This window comes from Gadus morhua, chromosome 9 (assembly GCF_902167405.1).
Source record: "Gadus morhua chromosome 9, gadMor3.0, whole genome shotgun sequence".
In the NCBI taxonomy this organism is placed as follows: domain Eukaryota; kingdom Metazoa; phylum Chordata; class Actinopteri; order Gadiformes; family Gadidae; genus Gadus; species Gadus morhua.
The window spans coordinates 2,086,110-2,105,445 of NC_044056.1; the positions used below are offsets into that span (position 1 = coordinate 2,086,110).

At 49.0% G+C, this 19,336-nt stretch overlaps 3 protein-coding genes across 10 annotated transcripts in view; 2 read left to right on the top strand and 1 right to left on the bottom strand.

The window, feature by feature from the left end:
• The window catches only part of abcc8 (ATP-binding cassette, sub-family C (CFTR/MRP), member 8), a 63,464-nt gene extending 62,457 nt beyond the window's left edge, over positions 1–1,007 (top strand). For both annotated transcript variants that reach the window (XM_030365996.1, XM_030365997.1), the window contains 2 exons: positions 89–151; positions 695–1,007. In XM_030365996.1, the coding sequence (XP_030221856.1) occupies positions 89–151; positions 695–832 (201 nt within the window). In that variant the 3' untranslated portion in view covers positions 833–1,007. The remainder of the gene's footprint in view (positions 1–88; positions 152–694) is intronic.
• A 621-nt stretch (positions 1,008–1,628) lies between these two features.
• On the top strand, positions 1,629–3,851 carry kcnj11 (potassium inwardly rectifying channel subfamily J member 11). The gene has a single exon (XM_030367210.1). The coding sequence runs from the start codon at positions 2,024–2,026 to the stop codon at positions 3,191–3,193; it is 1,170 nt and encodes a 389-aa protein (XP_030223070.1). The 5' UTR covers positions 1,629–2,023; the 3' UTR covers positions 3,194–3,851.
• Positions 3,852–3,996: 145 nt separating this feature from the next.
• Positions 3,997–19,336, bottom strand: part of mob2a (MOB kinase activator 2a) — a 51,817-nt gene continuing 36,477 nt past the window's right edge. For all 7 annotated transcript variants that reach the window (XM_030367218.1, XM_030367212.1, XM_030367213.1 and 4 more), the window contains exons 2-5: positions 13,564–13,724; positions 10,646–10,739; positions 6,866–6,990; positions 3,997–6,427 (exon numbers count right to left, since the gene is read on the bottom strand). In XM_030367218.1, coding sequence (XP_030223078.1) covers positions 6,111–6,427; positions 6,866–6,990; positions 10,646–10,739; positions 13,564–13,724 — 697 coding nt within the window. In that variant the 3' untranslated portion in view covers positions 3,997–6,110. The remainder of the gene's footprint in view (positions 6,428–6,865; positions 6,991–10,645; positions 10,740–13,563; positions 13,725–19,336) is intronic.

Below are 19,336 nucleotides of genomic sequence, written 5' to 3' on the forward strand. Positions count from 1 at the left end.
GTAAAACAGATGCAATAGGGGACGGTGTCTGGTGATAATGGAGAGCAAAGGGTGACAGTTTGACCGTGTCCCTGTGTCCTCCCTGCAGGAGAGCATCCTTCAGAAGGTGGTGATGACGGCCTTCGCCGACCGGACGGTGGTCACTATAGCCGTGAGTATACACGGCGGTCACCGCTTCACTGCTTCTGGCTTCACCCCGCCGACGGTCCTCTGCTCTGTGCCTCAGCAGCGCTGGTCTTTCCTCTGCTCTGCAGGATCAGTTAGAGAATAAGCTGGTGCACGATTTCAAGATCATCTCAAATCAACTGAATCTCAGGCCGACCTGGTTTCTGCTTGGCTGCAGTCGGTGGATTGATGTCGGTTGTTAGGTGTTCCCATCCAACATTCCCCTAGCATGAGATAGGCCTGCACTTCACATCATCTAAAGAAGCCATTTGTGCTGTTTTCTGTGCTATTTTGACTTTGATGTTAGAATACAGCATCGCAGAACACCCTTGGGGGGTTTTGTGCGTGCTGCAACCCTGACTCATGTGCATGTGTGTCGGTGCTTTCCATGGAACGACGTCTGACCCAGTTCTCTTTTGCAAAAGCGCTCTTGACGGCGGCTGAACAGCGACCGTTCTATTTATGTCCCTGAACCCCCTGAGCCCCTTCCCTCTCAAAGCGCTCCCTCTGGTGCGGTTGTGCGTTGCAGCATCGCGTGCACACCATCCTGAACGCCGACCTGGTGATTGTGATGAAGCGCGGGATCATCCTGGAGTACGACCGGCCCCACGCGCTGCTGGAGAAGGACGACAGCGTCTTCGCCTCCTTCGTACGGGCCGACAAGTAGCGGGCCGGCGGCGCTCGTACGGCGACGCCGGCGACACAGGAAGGACAACGTTCAAAGTGCAATTCTTACCATGGAATATATATTTCGTTTCCCCAATTTTTTTTTTATCATGTATTATATTTGTACATAAAATATTAATTCTTTGTTAATAAAATAAGCTAAATTATCACTTTAACATGTGTTTGTCTTTGCTGTGGATGGTTTTGGTCTTTTTGTTTGAAGTGTTGCTTTTTGAGCGGACTTCTGCCTTGCCTGTCACGAGGGGAAAATGAAAGGTGGCAGAACAATCGATGGAAAGAAATTAACTTCAGGCACTAAAAAAATATCCAGTTATTCTGGATATGGAGGTGATTGGGCAGGGGGAAAGTTACTGAAGAGTTGGATTAGGATTTACAGCACACGTTGCCACACAATGCATTTTGTTGTACACATTGGAATTGCTCCCGCTGTGTTATTCTGAGCCACACCTGCCTGCTAAAATCGTCTAGAGACGACCCTGCATTCAATAACTGTTAGGGACTTTCTTTTAATATATATATCCTGACGATAGGATCTCCGCATTCTCCCTCTGGTAGATCTATAAAGAAATAGAAATTAAATCCAAACAAAATTATTGTTTTGTTTTAACACTCGATGCACTTCGAGATGCATCGTAGAGCTGCAGAAAGGGGGGGGGGGGGGGGGGGCGCTCTCACTCCGACACCATACACCTCTTATGTCCCCCTCTCGGGTTTCTCAGGCTAATCGAAATGCCTGACTAAGCAGGGGGAGGGAGGGGGCGTAGTTTTTTTTAAAAGTACCCTATCAACCAAAGGTACAACGCGGCCGCGCACTTTTTCTTTAGCATCACATCCTTTACTGTGAATTCAGGTATGGATATATCTACGTTGGTTTTTATTTATATGTTTTAAATAATCTCTTTGGGAACGGCGCGACTTTCCGGTGATATACAATGGACCCGCGCCGGGGTGTTGGGATGAGTGACAGGGACAACTGTCATGCCAAGTGAGGGGTCTTCTGGTGGGACCAGCCGACTAACGCCTGACCTGGGGGGTTGAGGGTGAGGCGGTACAGTGAGGGGGGCGCGCATAGCTCCAAACATTGAGGGTGACCGACCAACTCCTCCCTGCCGTCGATCGACTGCGATTCGGTTTCTTCAAAGCTGAAAAGTGGGCATAGTATGGGAGCGCTATGTTGTCCAGGAAAGGACTCCTTCCAGAGGACTATTTACTGACGCGCCTGTCCGAAGAAGTCCAGCAGCCCAGCAGCAAGTTCAAGGCGAGCCAGAGGAAGGCTCGGTTCGTCGCCAAGAACGGAACTTGTAATGTGGCCCACACGAACATCCGCGAGCAGGGCCGCTTCCTTCAGGACGTTTTCACCACCCTCGTGGATTTAAAATGGGTCCACACACTGATCATCTTCACCATGTCGTACCTTTGCAGTTGGCTGCTTTTTGGGATGATCTGGTGGCTCATTGCCTTCGCGCACGGCGATTTGGATGACACAGGGGACGAGTTTATCCCGTGCGTAACGGGCATCCAGTCGTTCTCCTCGGCATTCCTCCTCTCCATAGAAATCCAAGTCACCATCGGTTTTGGTGGTCGGATGGTCACAGAAGAATGCGTGTCCGCCATAATTATTCTCATCGTCCAAAACATCGTCGGGCTGGTGATCAACGCCATCATGCTGGGTTGCATCTTCATGAAAACCGCGCAGGCCAATCGGCGCGCCGAAACCCTGATTTTCAGTAAACACGCGGTCATCTCCATCCGAAACAGCAAGCTGTGCTTCATGGTCCGCATCGGGGACCTGAGGAAAAGCATGATCATCAGCGCCACCGTGCGCATGCAGGTGGTCAAGAAGACGAGCACGAGTGAGGGCGAGGTGGTGCCTCTGGACCAGATCGACATCCACTTGGACAACCCAATCGGCACGAACGGCCTCTTTCTGGTGTCCCCACTCATCATATGCCACGTGATCGAGAAAGAGAGTCCTCTATACCAGGTGTCGGCGTCGGATCTGCAGCACGACGACATCGAGGTGATCGTGGTGCTCGAGGGAGTGGTGGAGACGACGGGCATCACCACGCAGGCGCGGACGTCGTACGTGTCGGAGGAGATCCTGTGGGGGCAGCGTTTCGTGCCCACAGTCTCCGAGGAAGAGGGCATGTACGCGGTGGACTACTCCAAATTCGGCCACACCGTGCGGGTGCCGACGCCGTGCTGCAGCGCAAAGACCTTCGACGAGACTGGAGGCATTGCGCATTTTAAGACGAAGGAGGGCACCACCTCGAGGGCGGCGGTGAGAAAGCGGAAGCTTCTTGGCGCAGTACACAAACAGCAGAGCTTCATCATCAGTTAGCAACAGCTACATTTAAAGGTGACATATTATGCCACCAGGTGTGAGTGTGATTTGCCGTTACACGCCGTTTTGAAAATCGGCCTCTGCTGACATGGCGTGTCCACCTAGATGTGTGCTGGATAGATCCATGGACCAATTAAAGAGGGATAGATCAGTCTACAAGCCTACCCAGTGGACTGTAGCCAACGTTTCTGATCTATCCACCATACACCTAGGTCGACCCGCCCACTTGTGTTGTCAGAAGAGGCAGATTTTCAAAACGGCTTGTAAGGTTAATCACGCTCACACCTGTTGTATAATACCGGTGTACCCTTTAAAGGTGTTTGGTAAAAATTCTATGCATTGGAATTTTAATTTCAAGAAAGACTGAAATGTACCTGGTTCTTCTGTACTTACTACTTGTAAAGAATACACAAAGCATGCAAACGAATAGCACAAGATGATCCAAATATAACTACTACAAAGCCCATTGGCTTGATGCTGAATTAAAGCATGACTTTCTCTTTCTGCATGGCATTATTAGCCTGCATAGAATGCTGTGGACTATGAGATGCGGCAGATTCCAATTGACAATTCTACAATGTGTATGTTGTAAGGAATGCGTATCAAAGTGTTAACATAACTGCCTCAAATAAAGTCTAATATATATAAAATGCCATCAACTTGGATCTTTGCTGCAGTTTGGATACACAACCAAAAAGAACCGGACACACACACACACACACACACACACACACACACACACACACACACACACACACACACACACACACGAGAGAGAGAGAAACAACCACAGACCGACACACGTTTGGCATTTCTGTATTTTATTAGATTATAATCTGCAGAGTTTAAAATATTTAATTGCTTTTAACTTAGTTAATAATTAAAATACATAAAAATAAAAGCCAGAACTGAGGAACCCTGCAAACAAAAACAAAAAAATAAATAAACTAAAAAGGAGAATCATCCAATCAGAGGGGAGCTGCTGGCCATGCCGTACAGTGAAGTCCAAGCAGAATGTGCATTTTCTATACAAGTGTAACGACGGCGACGCGGCCGCGACCGTCCACACCGTCACCTCCTATGAAGTCGCCTCATTTCCTTTGTTTTCTGAATGAAAAACGTAAAAAAGATGAAGAAATATCCATCTTAAAAGAAAACCAAAACAAAAAAGGAGGTTAACGTTTTGCGTTGGCGCTAAGGAGGAACCGCGAGGACGATGTCATTTCCTGGGACTTCAGTGATACAGAAACAGCAGAGTAGACCGGAGGAGCAGCAGCACCCAGCACCCCCCCCTCCCCACCCCCCCACCCTTGCCCACCCTCCGCCGGGGCCTGCGGACATTGCAGAATGTCCTTGTCCTTGAGCTAAAGGGACTGGGGGTTAGGGGACCCCCCCCCGCCCGCACCCCTGTGGAGCTCTGGCCCCCCTGGGTGGGCCGGCGACAGCCCCCCTGGGACAGGGTCAGAGCGGTGCAGTCTTCCTGGTAGCGAGCGGCTCCCCGGGGAGAGTACATCTTCTATCATACAATCTTTAGCTTCTCCTTTCGCTCTCCCTGCTCCGACGGCGCCGCCACTCTGTGGATACGCTGCCCTACATGGGCGGGGTCACTAGGGCGGGGCAGCTCGTAGGGACGCACCCGCTAAATATGTGGCTGTAGTTATACATCATCGACGTCTGTAAATATGGAGGACGGGGAGCGGTTTGGTGTTACGTGAGACCGAGGGGACAACGTGAGGGCGAGAGAGCATCGTAATAAATGAAAGAAACACGGCAGAGAGAGGGAGAGGGAGAGGGAGAGGCCTCCCTCCGGCAGCAGTGACATAATCTCTCATATCCTGAGTAGGAAGCGCTTTCAACAACACAAACAGTGATTGGCTAGTATATCGCCCCCCAACCCCCGCATTAGGCAATAATGTGGCTCCCGACTGTTCAGCACGGTGGCCTTCTACGTCCATTCTGACTAGCGCCACTAGAGGGCGGTGGCCCGCCATTAGAGGGCGCTGGCGCACCACTAGAGGGCGGTGGCCCGCCACTAGAGGGCGGTGGCGCGCCACTAGGGGGCGGTGGCCCGCCATTAGAGGGCGCTGGCGCGCCACTAGAGGGCGGTGGCCCGCCACTAGAGGGCGGTGGCGCGCCACTAGAGGGCGGTGGCGCGCCACTAGAGGGCGGTGGCGCGCCATTAGGGGGCGGTGGCGCGCCACTAGAGGGCGGTGGCGCGCTACTAGGGGGCGGTGGCCCGCCACTAGAGGGCGGTGGCGCGCTACTAGGGGGCGGTGGCGCGCCACTAGGGGGCGGTGGTGCGCCACTAGGGGGCGGTGGCGCGCCCTCGGCTTAACAGAGATGGTTTCACCCACACATGACACATGAACACTGTACAAAGCAAAGCAGAGGGCCTTGTTGGGGGGGGCCTCACCGACCCACCGGCCCCGACACGGGTCAACGAACAAAAAGGAAAAAGGAGAAATAAAATAAAAACGAGAACTGAATAAAACTCCAACATAAACAAGAAAATAATAAAACGCACATAGTTTCTGTTCCTAGTTAAAGAGGGGAGGAGACGGGAGGGGGCTGTTTGACCCCTGAGGAGGAACGCTCACGCCATTTCCTGCTGGCAAGACTAACCCCTCCCCCCCCCCCAGGACAAGAAACCCCCTCCCCCTCTGCGGCCCGGCTGCTGGGTGGGTGTCAGAGCGAAACATGGGGGGGGGGGGGGGGGGGGGGAGGGCTCCAGGTCCTGCTGGCTCAGAGCCAGGCCTCTCCTCTCCTCTCTCTCTCTCTCTCTCTCTCTTCCTCTACCTCTCTTCCTCCCCCTCCCTCTTCCTCTCTCTCTCTCTGCTATCTGTTCTTCTCCCCACCCTGTGGAAGCGGGGGGGGGGGGGGGGGGGGGGATGGTGAGTCCCGCCTCCAGGCCTGCTCATCTCTCCGTCACGTGGTTTTGTGAGGAAGGGGAGGAGGAGGAGGTGGTGGCGGAGGGGGGGGCTGGCGGCGCGGGGGGGGCGGGGGTGCAGATGACCTCGGACAGGTCGTCCATGATGCAGGTCTCCTTGGGGTCCACCAGGTTGAATTCCCGGACGAAAACGATGAAATGTGCGTACAGAGTGTTCAGGTGTCCCTGCAGGTCCAGCGCCACCGTCTCCTTGAAGTGGGCCCAGTACAGGTGGGCCAGCACGTGGAACAGGTACCGGCAGATCTTCTTCACCAGCGACTCGAACGAGTTGGGGAACTCCTTGCCTGCAGGGAAAGGGACAGAAGGACCTGTTAAGGTTCATGTACTGTCCTTCAAACAGGAATGAATGAATGAATGCCTTTTACTCTCACTATATGTGGTCAAATGAGATTGAAAGCCTTTCATTCACAGTGCATACACATGTAGAATATAAAAATACAAATCTAATAACGGGCAAAAAGTCATAAAAATTGGGGAGGGCTGGGGGGGAAAGTTCATGAGGTCAGTGCATGTGTGAGTTCAGGGTGGAAATGGCTTTAGGGAAGAAAACTGTTCTTGAGTCTGTTAGTCCTTGTTCATAGCGTTATCGTAACTGACACGAGCCTAAAGGTCCACACTTCCAGGTGTAGTTCTCCACCGGGCCAGCAGAGGGCAGTGGCATTGCTTTGAGTGTGAGAGGGTGAGTGGGGGAACAGGCTGCAGAGGGGCCTACAGGCACTCACCGTATTTTGTGGGAAAGATCTCCTCATCTGTGACCAGTTTCTGACAAAGACTCATGACGAAGTCCACGTACTGCGGGGCGGTACACTTGGTCTTCTTCCCCCTCTCGTCATACCAGTAGTATATCCTGTGGACAGAGGAGTGGTTCGGTCACCCTTCAGCCCCAGAGAGTCAAGACGCAGGAGCTTATTGGTCACAGATAGAAACAGGATGTACAGTGAAACAAACGAGGCAGCCGCGACAGGATTTAGAAAAAAAAAAAAAAACAAGAGCAGGGACAGAATTTTAAATAAAAAGGATCAAAGAAGAGTAATCACTATAAATACTATTGGGAATAAAAACTTAAAATTGTGTTTTCACACACACACACACACACACACACACACACACACACACACACACACCTCCCTGATAAGACGATCCAGTCATTTGTTGAAACCTGTCTCTCGTCATTATTGCCGTAATCGGAGTTTCCTCTCTTGCCTCATACTGGGAGAACCTGTCTGACGCAGAAGCCTTCTGATTGGCGGACGTGGGCTCCCTCTAGAGATGGGCGGGACCATCCCTAGGAGGAAGTAGGCTCCCTCTAGAGATGGGCGGGACCGTCCCTAGGAGGAAGTAGGCTCCCTCTAGAGGTGGGCGGGACCATCCCTAAGGAGGAAGTAGGTTCCCTCTAGAGGTGGGCGGGACCATCCCTAGGAGGAAGTAGGCTCCCTCTAGAGGTGGACGGGACCATCCCTAGGAGGAAGTAGCCTCACTCTAGAGGTGGGCGGGACCATCCCTAAGGAGGAAGTAGGCTCCCTCTAGAGGTGGGCGGGACCATCCCTAGGAGGAAGTAGCCTCACACTAGAGGTGGGCTTGACCATCCCTAGGAGGAAGTAGCCTCACTCTAGAGGTGGGCTTGACCTCTCGGAGCGAAAGGTCATAGGAGGGGAGCACGTCCAGGCGTCCTTCCAGAAAAACCCATTCCTCTTGGTTTGGTGTTGATAACCGTGACATCAAGACTAATAATGATCCGATTGCATCCCAACATATGATGAACCGCCCGGCCTCAGGATACAGTCGGACCACTCCCCTCCAAGCAGCCAGCTCCTGTCAGAAGCAGTGGCCTGACACCATCGTATATTGGTATTCCAGTGGACTTGGCGACCTCATAGCTCCGGGCTTTTCATTTCCACCGTAACGAGACACTCGCCCATGCGGGCTACTAGAGAGAGAGAGATTCTCCTCTTGGTCAAACGTTTCCGGACAGGGCGACCCGGTTATGAGAACCGTGTAACCGAGGAGAGAGCTAGGAGGTTGAATGTTAGGCTAGACACATGCTAATCTCACTAGCCACATGCTAATCTCACTAGCCACATGCTAATCTCACTAGCAAATTGGGGAGGGGGAGAAAGACCGGCAGCAGGGATTAGTAGACCAATGATACTCCATTTGGGCTTGGATTCCTCTGGGGATAGAGCGGAAGAAAGAGGAGCAGAAACATCATAGCAGAGCCAGAGGAGACGACTCTCAAACAGGTCTGAAAGTGTTGGATCCTTCTCACAGCCAGCGCCATCAACTATTAAAAGGTTTGGGATACACACAATGCAGAACACAGCCGGACTGCGGCTGACGATCAGAGATTGCGCCTGCAAACAGACCATGGTAATGAATCAGCCGATTATCTGTGGTGGAACAACATAGCTCGGCGAAATGAGAAGCCTATCCAGCCACGGTGTCCCGGCTAACGGAGAACAGAGGTGTTGGCTGGGATGTCTCCGTCAGGGCTGAGGGTTTGCTCGCCATGTGGGCCATGGGAGGGGGGAGGGGGGTGGGGGGGGGGAGGGGGCGGACAGACATGACAAATCCTGAGGAATGTCGAGCGTTCCCGGTTCTGACTCCGCGGAGCAGCTACGGCAGACCACAGGCACAGCGTTGGGAACCTGGCAGGACAATGCTCTGACAGGATTAGAGCTCTGCTTTAACCAAGCTACCCTCCGCTCTTAAAACCACAACAAGAACCCACTAAACCGCTGCCGTGGACCTGAGGTCACACAGACAACGCTGCTATACAAGAGAGAGAAAGACACACAAATGAGTCTAAATAACTACCAAATGGTTCCGCTGCCTCAGAGCTCATGGAAACATTTTCTGCCTAAAATAGCGCAGGGCTTAGCCTGGGGCAGGGGCCAGCCACACTGTGTTCTCTGACACAGACAGGCAGACCCTGTATGGAAACTCAAGGCTGGGCTAGGGCCCGGGCACTTCATCCTCTGTGGCTAGAATACCGTTTACCTCTAATAGGAAAGGCCGTAAAAGTATGAATTAAAAAGTCGAGTCGCTAGATAGATAGCCAGGGCTGATGCATGCTCTGTTAAACGACTTTATATATTAAATATAAAGAGATGTTTATCTATCCGTCTAAAGTTAATACACTACATAAAACACAGAAATGTAACAGCAAACATATTGTTGCCATTACTTATCATATCCAGTATCATACAAGCCTATATAAAATATTCAACCCAAGTGTCATGGCTCGTTTCAACTAATGGTTAACATTATCGCTACAATAAACACATTTTTAGTACCCAAATAAATCTTTAGTACCATGCATCTGTACAAGAGTTCAGGAACAAGACCCAGGCAGACAACCCCTAGAATAGCAGAGACCAGATATTAAAGTGGGAGGAATTTCAGACCCTGTGGTTTGACACGCCAGAGGCAGGGTTTGTTCTCACGCTGTAAGGGTTGTGGTCGCTGGAGGGGAGGCGGCTGAAACATGCTCGTCGTGTCTTATTTGTCCTTGTCAACGGAGCCATCAGTGACATTTTTTGAAAAACGTCTTGTTGTGAGTTCTCCGTCATTATGACGTGCGTGTGGGGGTCGTGGGAACACCTTCCAACACGTGTCATTTTAAACCATGTGCCAAAAGTGTGAGAATGTAGGTGCTTAGAATGTAAATACATGCAGGTCTATGTGAATAGAATGTGTGCGTTTTGTGTATGTTTGTGTATTGAATGAATGCATAAATTAATGTTGGTTCTTTTGTTCATAAAAATACATTACGGTTTCTCTTTAATTTGGTTTAAGGATGTTAAATGTGTGTTAATGCGTTATGCATTTATGTGTGCATGAAATGTGGCTATATGAATACATTTAGTATAAGTTTAGTGAGTTGTTACCACTTGGGGTGGCTGATCTGGCTTCTCCTGATTTTGTATGAAGGGTGGGGGGGCGGGGGGGGCTCTTATACACACAGAAGGAGCCGCACCCAGACAGAGTCAACTAGCTGTATAAATACGTCCATTCTGCCACCGCCCTTCTGTTAACATGCAGTGAATAGGGCCCGTGTTCCAAGTGTCTAGCAGCTCTTTACTACTGTAGCTCTACGCCCGGGGGTCCACCCTCAGGGGGGGGACGAGACCACCCTAAAGGTAAACAGTGCGGTGGTCCTCAGGCCATGGCATTTGACATCCAACCCCAGGCGGAGAGGGGTGCTTCACCACGTCTGGGGACACACAGGCAGAGAGCCAAAATGTATGTAAATCCATTTATGGCGGGCTGCGCTCAGATCCAGGGCTTTGCCTGTGCAGCGCATCGTTTTATTCAGGGGGATCGGTTGGTGACATGAACGGTACCGACGACGAGTTAGGATTGAGAGGCCCATGAGCGCTGCCTCGTCCGACTGGAGTTCAGCACACTCCTCTGTGACCCCATTAAAAGGGGCGCGGCTCCCATTAACACGGCTTCCCCAGGTGGGGCGGGGAACATGAAGAACATGGGAGGGGAGGACTCACGTGTTGCAGGCGGTCATGGCCTGACAGGTCTCCCCGGTGCAGAACTCGGAGATGGTGCTGTACTGCAGGTTGATAAGGTTGAAGAACGTCGTTGCTGGGGAAGGAAGCACAGCACAGTGAGTCCACCTGGATGCACCTATCAGACAGCCTAATGACAGGAATGCAATATCACGCCAGCGTGGAGGCAGCGGGTGGCTTTCAGGTCCGCTCTGGGTGGGTTCCAGACGGGCTCCGGTGTGAGGACGGGCGTGCCCCAGACGGCCTGCAGGGCCCTGGCTAGGGCGGCAGCACGGAGCGGACAGGACCACATACTGGTCGTCCTTTGTTTGAATAACGGGTGGCAGGGGAGGATGGCACACGGCCAGGGTTCAGAGCGGTGCGGGGGGTCAAAGTGCGACCGGGTGGGGGTGCCGGTGTGAGCGCTCTCTTTGGACGACCCACTTTCAAGGTCTAATTAAGAAACGCTGCTGTGGGGTTCTTCGGGAAAAACAACACAACAAATGTGGTGGTTTGTGCAAAGATTCAGTGAAAGTTCACCCCTAGCACTAGCTCTATTCAAAAGCATGCGAAGAGAAATAAACATTATATTAAAAAGTTTAGCCTTCTGTTTGGCATTAAGGTTGCCATCTAGAATGTAAAAATAATGTATAATGCTAAAAAAAATGCCATGGCAATAAAATAGGATGAGATGATACTACAAGTAAACCATAAAGCCATAAAGAACATGAACCCACGTCTCAACCAAAATTCCAATATGAAATTATTACATCATAGTATAAATGATATGGTTAAACAAATGGCTAAGCTGCCCATCAAGGACTGACCTCAATTACCAAAGAGGAAATCGTTTATCACTGCCAAATGTCCAACCCCAAGAGGGGGAGACAGCGTGGTAATGACACTAATGGACCATCTCTCAAAGCGGGTCTTATCAGATCCCATCGTGTGACAAACACACGAGACTCGCGTTAACCTCACACTAGGAAACATGAATAACAGGAAAAGGGCGGTAGCCACAATCTTAGCACGCATTCACCGGTAATTTAGTCAGCCTGTCTCTCAAACAGGTATTTCTGAAAGCTGTGATCTACTTATGGAAAATGACTTTCCACACACGCATACTTTTTCAGGTTGAGGGAAGTCTTAGTGTGAAGTGCCTTTGCCTGAATTAAAATAAATCAAATCAAGAAATCTTGTTAAGGGCCGCATTTTAAGTCAAAGTATTATTCAGACCTTAACAAGCTGGCTTATGTTCTGGGTTTAAGCCAGAGCTAAATTTGTCATGCAACGCTTTATAATCAAAATTAAAGAAGGAGATATGTGTCTGTGCCATGCCCTGTACAACCTACAGAATCACAGCATGCTTAGACACAATACAGCTAAGGCCTAAAAAGGTTTGCAAAACAGAGAAAGACTCCAGAGCAGATGCTTGCCATCGATAACGAGGATTTAACACGGCGTTGGGTAAACATCATTATATAACCACGGATCGCTCGGAGGGATTCTTGAAGTATGCAGGATTTGTGGGAGCATGTCTAGGCCTGTGTGTATCTGGGGCGATCCTGGACCCTGTTAAACCCTTGGCTTCCTCTAGACAGCTTTGATACCAGGATAACATCGTATACCGATGACGAGCCCATAGCAAAATGGACCTTGAAGCAATACCCTGAGAACAAACCAGAGTCATAATAATGTGTGGATGACGCTGAAAACGCACCCAAGTAAATGTGTAATTGACGCACGTTTCTTCAGTTCTAAAAAAAGTAATTTAATTGAGCTTCTCCAGTCAACGCCTACAGATTCCCTAAGCTCGTTGAGTCTTCTACCGAAGGAGGTTATGTTGTTGTGTTTTGGGACTTTTTTGAAGCTTCCGTCTGGGGTTTCCCCAGACGGAAGCTTCAAAAAAGTACCAAAACACTTCAAATTGGCAGACAACAAAACAGCCTTTTGTTCACATAAAGTCTACGGCATGTCCCAGCAGCACCCCACCACGCGTGAACACCTGGGAGAAGACGTACAGGTTCTCCCCTCTGGAAGGCGGTCTGTCAGAGAAGGCCCAATCCCCACTGGGGGCCCGTCAGACCGCCCAGTGCCACTGCGTTCCTATGGCTCCTGTGCGGAACGGCTTTCCTTTGATACACCTTGCGTTGGTTTGCGGCGCATTAAAGTTGAAATATTTAAACAATGGGCGATTGATGTGGAGCCAACCCCCCCCCCCCCATCTCGTGATGACAGAAGAGAGGAAGTAGCTCGGTGATAAAACATGTGTGGTCTATTCTGGTTTATGAAACAAATGACCAACGTGTAATTATCAGAAGGGAGACTTTTGTGTCTTCCATTCGCTTGCCTCTGATTGTTCAATGAAGGAGTGTTGACGAGGTCCTGTCAAGAGTAGAATCTGGCCTTGCTCTACTCTGATTCACATTGCACGTTGTTTTGTATACTACGGCGTTATTTCATTTCTGCCATATTATGTCAAGCATATGTCTAGGTAGGGAATCTCGTATATATAACGTTTGACCAAGTGCGATCAATATAACGAAAGGTTTTGTGTAAAGGAAAAAAAGTTAAATATTAAATATTTCGTTTCATCCTTCCTTTTTCTTTATGCATACAGAAAATATGTAATTTAGACTAATCAATACAATATTTTATATATTAATGAATACTATTGAAACAATGGTTAGTGGCAGCCCTAGTTGTAACACAACATTAACTATCTAATTTGCTTATAATAAAGTGTAAATGCTATGCTCTTATCTGCAATTTGTTTACAAAATGATATCGTGTACACACACACACACACACACACACACACACACACACACACACACACACACACACACACACACACACACACACACACACACACACACACACACACACACACACACACACACACACACACACACACTTACTGTTGCTCGCTAGCCATTCGTTGAGGTCTATCTCCCTGGGCAGCACCACCAGCTCCTTGACGTCAAAGTCCAGCACGCGGATCTTTGTGAACTCTGGCTCTAGGTACTGCTTCTTCTCTTCCGCCGGGGGCTTCTTCCCGTTGGGCTTCGTCTTGGACTTCCTGTAAGGAGAACGAAAAGGCGGGTTAAAAATGGTAGAACCCTTTTTGATTGGCTGTCAGGGCAATGAAAAGGAAGATCTCCTGTGTGATCACAACGGCAAGAGAAGAACCTCTGTTGGCATTAAACATAAATTCACGCTAGAAATCATGTCAAACAGCGAAACATACATTACAGACCTCTATATTCAAGTCCTGCCAGTGTGAGGTCAGAGCCATGGCAGGTGGCGAGTCAAGCAGTGTGCAGATCTATTCCTAATGTCGGACTGTGGTTAACAGACACATACCCTTACACTGCTATACATAGGCAGCTTGTGTGGGGTAAAGCTACAGCGTCGTGCCCTGGACGAGTGACAGGCCCAAGGGCTGTGTCTGAAGAACACAGCCCAGTGGTCACGCACTATGACCTCTGATCCGTAGTTAGGAAGCTCAACCACCAAACCCCCCCCACCCCCCCCCCCCCCCCCCCCCCCACCCCCCCAGCGTCTTGGACTTCCACTGCTACTTTCACCATGGGGATGTCATATCACACCCCACTTACACTTCCAGGGCCATAACCTCAGCAACCTTGCCTCCCCCCCCCCCCCTCACCACACACCCTGTCAGCCACTGACTCCATAGCGATACAGATCGCTGCAGACAAAACGGCTCTGGCGTTTCTGGCCCATGCGAGTTCTAGGGGGTCTTCGTCTCTCTCCCTTGGCTGTTACCAAGAGGACCCTCTTTCTCACACCCGGTGTCGCACAAGTGATGATGTCACTTCCAGGCAGCATCGATGCCCTGAGTCGGCTAGCTCGTTTCAGAAGTGTGGGTAGTTGTTGAAGACTCAATGAATTCATTGAGCTTTTAATCTCCCACAAATACATAAAGACATTCAGCAACCAGAATCACAGACGATGTAAGGTCTGCGAGGGAGACCGAGAGAGATATATAGCGAGCACAAGAGAGAGTGGGAGGCAGAGAACGCATAAGCCAAGAAGATATCCATGGGAACTCATAAACAAGCAGCAAACATGACGGGGTGCCGTCACGGCCTTACGAGCCAGACTACCGTCTGTTTTACTAGCAGTATATGAAGCTTGCGCCGCCCTCCCTAGTAGAAACAGATGGAGAAAGCCCCCCATATGTGCTGCAGAGCTTTCGACGCAGACCTCGATGTTCATCATCGCACGATCACCCGGTGACTCATCAAACTATCGAGTGAACTGCCAGCGCTATATAAAAATAAAAGGGCCCTTTGGCGGCATTTCGGCCGTTTACGGCTCATGGCACACATACTGGTTCTCCGTCCCTGGGTAATGATTCACCCTGGCAGAGTCCTCCGTACCCATCCTCCGTCGGCTGGGCTTGGCTTCAGCCTCGTTGAAAACCAAGGAAGACGCTGCAGGTTACACTCAGTGGTGGCTAATTATTAATGAGCAAACACCACCTGGTTCTCCTTTCCCTTTCCTCCTGTCCCCGAGTCGGCGTGTACTTCTCGGAGAAGGCCCTGTCTGTTGGAGTGCGTTGGAGACGGTAGGTGTACAAGGTGTGTTTGGACTGCAGATGACTGTGGTTTGGTACGAAGCATGTTCGGTCTCGCCAGTCAGATGGAGCTCCACAAGGAACATGATCGGAAAAACAAAGTCGTAAAGGTTTTCAGTCAGGTCGACTGACTGAACCCCCCCCCCACCCACACCTCATCCCTTTTAATCTCATTCCGTTTCCCGCGAGTCATTTCCTGTCTATATCCCCGTTTCCATGGAAACGCCTCACACATCTTTGTGGCGAGGCGAGGTTAAAAAATTCCAAACCGTTTTTTTAAAGAATAATTATTAAAATAGGGAAAAAAAAACGGTGTTCCAGCGGACGCACGTACGCACAGTATGTCACAAAGCTCCCGCACATGCTCAGTGGCGTCTCCCAGGTCCAAGTCTCTCGCCATAAAAGGCAACAGTCCAGGGCCTCCATTCCTCACCGGAGGGGCCGGCCGCAGCAGGCCAAGAGGCGGGAGGGGAGGCGAGGCCAGGGGCAGAGCGTGGCTCCGGCCAGGGGAGCCGCCCGTCTCCCCGGCAGTCAGGAAGCCCTCCGTGATCCGCGAGCCTGATCCACCGCAGACCCCGAAGAATGGCCGACGTATCCCGAAACCGTGAACCGCTTTGCAGATTAAAATCTCACCCGAATCTGGTATAGTGATTTAGGACGTGCTCGAGACGAGACTTGTGTCTGCGACCTCACAGTTCAAAGTCCACATGTTCCGTTATTAATGCGCCATGTATGCTGGAAGGACGGAATGAAGGGTTAATAGGGACAGAGGACTAGACTGTGTTTAGCGAGATTAAAGACAATGGGGAAGTGGGCCAACGTATCTGGGTGACATCGAGGTCACAGGCGGAGCCGGACTGGGACCTGACAGCTGCTGAACCACGTCTGCTAGCCATGCACGCTATCTAGCTAACTTTCACTGATTCACCCACCCACCCACCCCCACACCCACACACACACACACACACACACACACACACCTTGCTGACCATGTGCCTTGTTCCAGTGGACGGAGTAGCCAGCTGGTAGAACAGCTGCCTACAGGGTCGTGGAGGGAACCAGCAGAAACAGGCCCAGTCCAGTCTGTGTGCGTGCGTTAGTGTCCATGCGTATGGCCTCCAGTTGTCCCCTCGGCACACGTGCACCACGTGCACACACTTCCCAATCTGGGCCGTGCAGGGGATTGAAGATATCTAACTTGCAATGGTAGTCCACAAAATCTACATTGTGGATGTTTTTGTCAGCTTATGTCTTCATATTCAGATTCAATTATCACCACAAATATTTATCTTGAATACACAGAGCCCCAAACAAGTATCAAGACATTAACACAATTGTATTTCATCCCCATCAGGCTTTTATACTAAATCTGGTGAGGTTTGCACCGATAACAGTCAATGTAACATAAAGTGTTTTTGGGGATATGCTAAATAATGTCTGTAAGCAGTTCCGTTCTGGCTAACACCAACAGAATGCTAAATACAACGATTAAAAAATAAACCTTTGTGAGGAGAACAAGGGTGTCTCTGGTAGGTGAAGTCTAGGTTCCACCAACATAGTAACATAATAATTATTACGGGAATGACCTCTATTACTTAGACAAACACACAAGTTTGGTACCAAGAAGAGCCTCAATTGTCTCAAATGGAAGTGCAGAGCGCTCTTGGAAGATGCAGGCTGCATATTTAACACCTCAGTACTAAAACATGAACTGAATTAGTTTACAGTGACGCACAAGCCAGGTCTTAATTAGTTGCTGCAGAATCAGATGTCGAGCTCCTGTGTTTTAATGCCTGTGTGATATTACGCAACCTAAAAGGCTTTTAATGTATCCAGTTTTACCTACCGATTACAACCTCACCAGAGTCCAGGCTTGCCCTCAAGGCCTGTGGCTCTTCTAGCCAAGCCAGATATTCCACAACATAATAAGCTCTTGTTGATTAGTATACGGAATGGATGTAATTATTACCAGCTGTAAAGGCAGCACTTGTAAACAAAACCAGGGAGAAGATGGCATTGTGCTCGTTTCCATTCACACAGATGAAGGTTGCCCCATAAACTGGATGGAAATTGTTATTGGGCAAATAGTTTTGCTCTGCTCTATAAACAGCATTTTATTCAAATTTACCCAAACGTTTGTGTTCTTGCGTATTGGATTTAAATTAGCTTGATGTCAACTTTTTCCACACTTGATCCAAACTCTTTCCAACCCCCCCCAACACGATTATACGCATTATTTGGCAAAGTATTTGACATACAATGCATACAAATTAGAGCTGTTAAGCGATTAAAATATTTAATCGTGATTAATCGCATTAATGTCATAGTTAACTCTAATTAATCGCGATTAATCGCAAATTATTTTTCTATGCTAAATATCCCTTGATTTTTTTGTCCCATAATTCTTCTCATTTTAATTCTCTTATCAACATGGTGAAGTGCATCGGCTTGCCTTGTGCAAATGATTTTTTATTGATAACATTGGCATATACACTGATCAAAACAGGACGATACAACAAAAGAGCCTATAGTGCAATTAAACGACTGCTTTGAACAAATGTCATTTGAACATAGCAGTCAGGCTACTGCTTCTTTGTTTTGAGCCAAAGAAAAAAAAAAAAAAATTGCGTTAATCGCGCGATAAAAAATGTAACGCCGTTAAATTTGGTTTGCGTTAACGCCGTTAATAACGCGTTTAACTGACAGCTCTAATACAAATATATTAACAACATCCGCTCAGTACATCTATAAAGAGTTTATTGGGTGGGATGGCTCGATGAGTTGCACTTTCCATAAACTAGCACTGGAAAGAATCTCTTTCACGAATGGCTTTATTCACACTGCTACAGTCCTTTCCTTTCACTAGCTTGATCTCAACCAGTAAATAAATAAAATATACGATGCCCTGGAGGAAATGATATGGCAATCCAAGTTCAATTGTAACGTGAAAATTAACATAACCCTGTGGGTTACAACCTTTTGTTAACTACACACTTTCATACAACTTCTACTAACTTCACAGAATGTTGTAGATAGAGTAGCAGTTAAAATATTAAAGACGATTATATTAGGGAGTTCGCTATAAAATGCGGACAAAATCTGCATCCTCTACGCTATGCATGCAGATTAAGAAATTATTAAGAAAATATTTGCCATTTCGTGCAGCAAGCAGTGTGAGGGCTGGGATAGGTGTCTTCAGTAGCCAGGCCTCCTGGTCTATTTTAGTGTTCAAATAGGAGAGATTGAAAATGGCTCTTTACCCTGAAAAGCCACAGACAGGCGGCCAGAGCCATGCCAAGACTAACCAAACCACAGCGGCCATTACAGAGCTAAATGGAGAGCAAGGATGGCAATATGACTGAAGCCTTGCTCTGTGGATCTCTAAAGAACAGCAAACAGACTTGTACTCATGTATATTTGTAATACCTAAAGGTATCATCCGTTTTTCTTTTTTAAAGATCAATAAATAAAATGTTTCATTCCGGCAGGATAACAACGAAACTGCCACCACCATCTGCCACCCCAACACACACACACACACACACACACACACACACACACACACACACACACACACACACACACACACACACACACACACACACACACACACACACACAGTAGAGTCTCATGGATGTGGTGACCCCCCATACCCACTCGCCTACCGACCCATTCAGACCGAGGCTTTCAGGCACAGGGGCTACAGGAGGACCCCCCTGTGACGCTACAATGCAGCCTCATCAACATCTCAACACCCATGTGGAGGCGTCAGGGGAGGGGAAGAGTCTGAATGTGGTCGAGAGTACAGCTGATCAATTCATCTGCACTCAGGAGTCTTAGATACCCAATTAAAATATGACTGAGGCTTGAATGGGCTAATGTTATATTCGATCCAATCAGTTAGCCAAAGATGAGACTATCAAAACAAAGAAGCTGGCGAGATGATTGGATTATTTAACACTAACAAATGTGTGGCCACTTATCCAATCAATGTTTTCAAGAAAGCAAAGTCTTTCTCCCCTTAATAACATAACCACGACACCATCACCGTTATTGTGTTTGCAATTCTAGCGATTGTAGACTAAATGTTT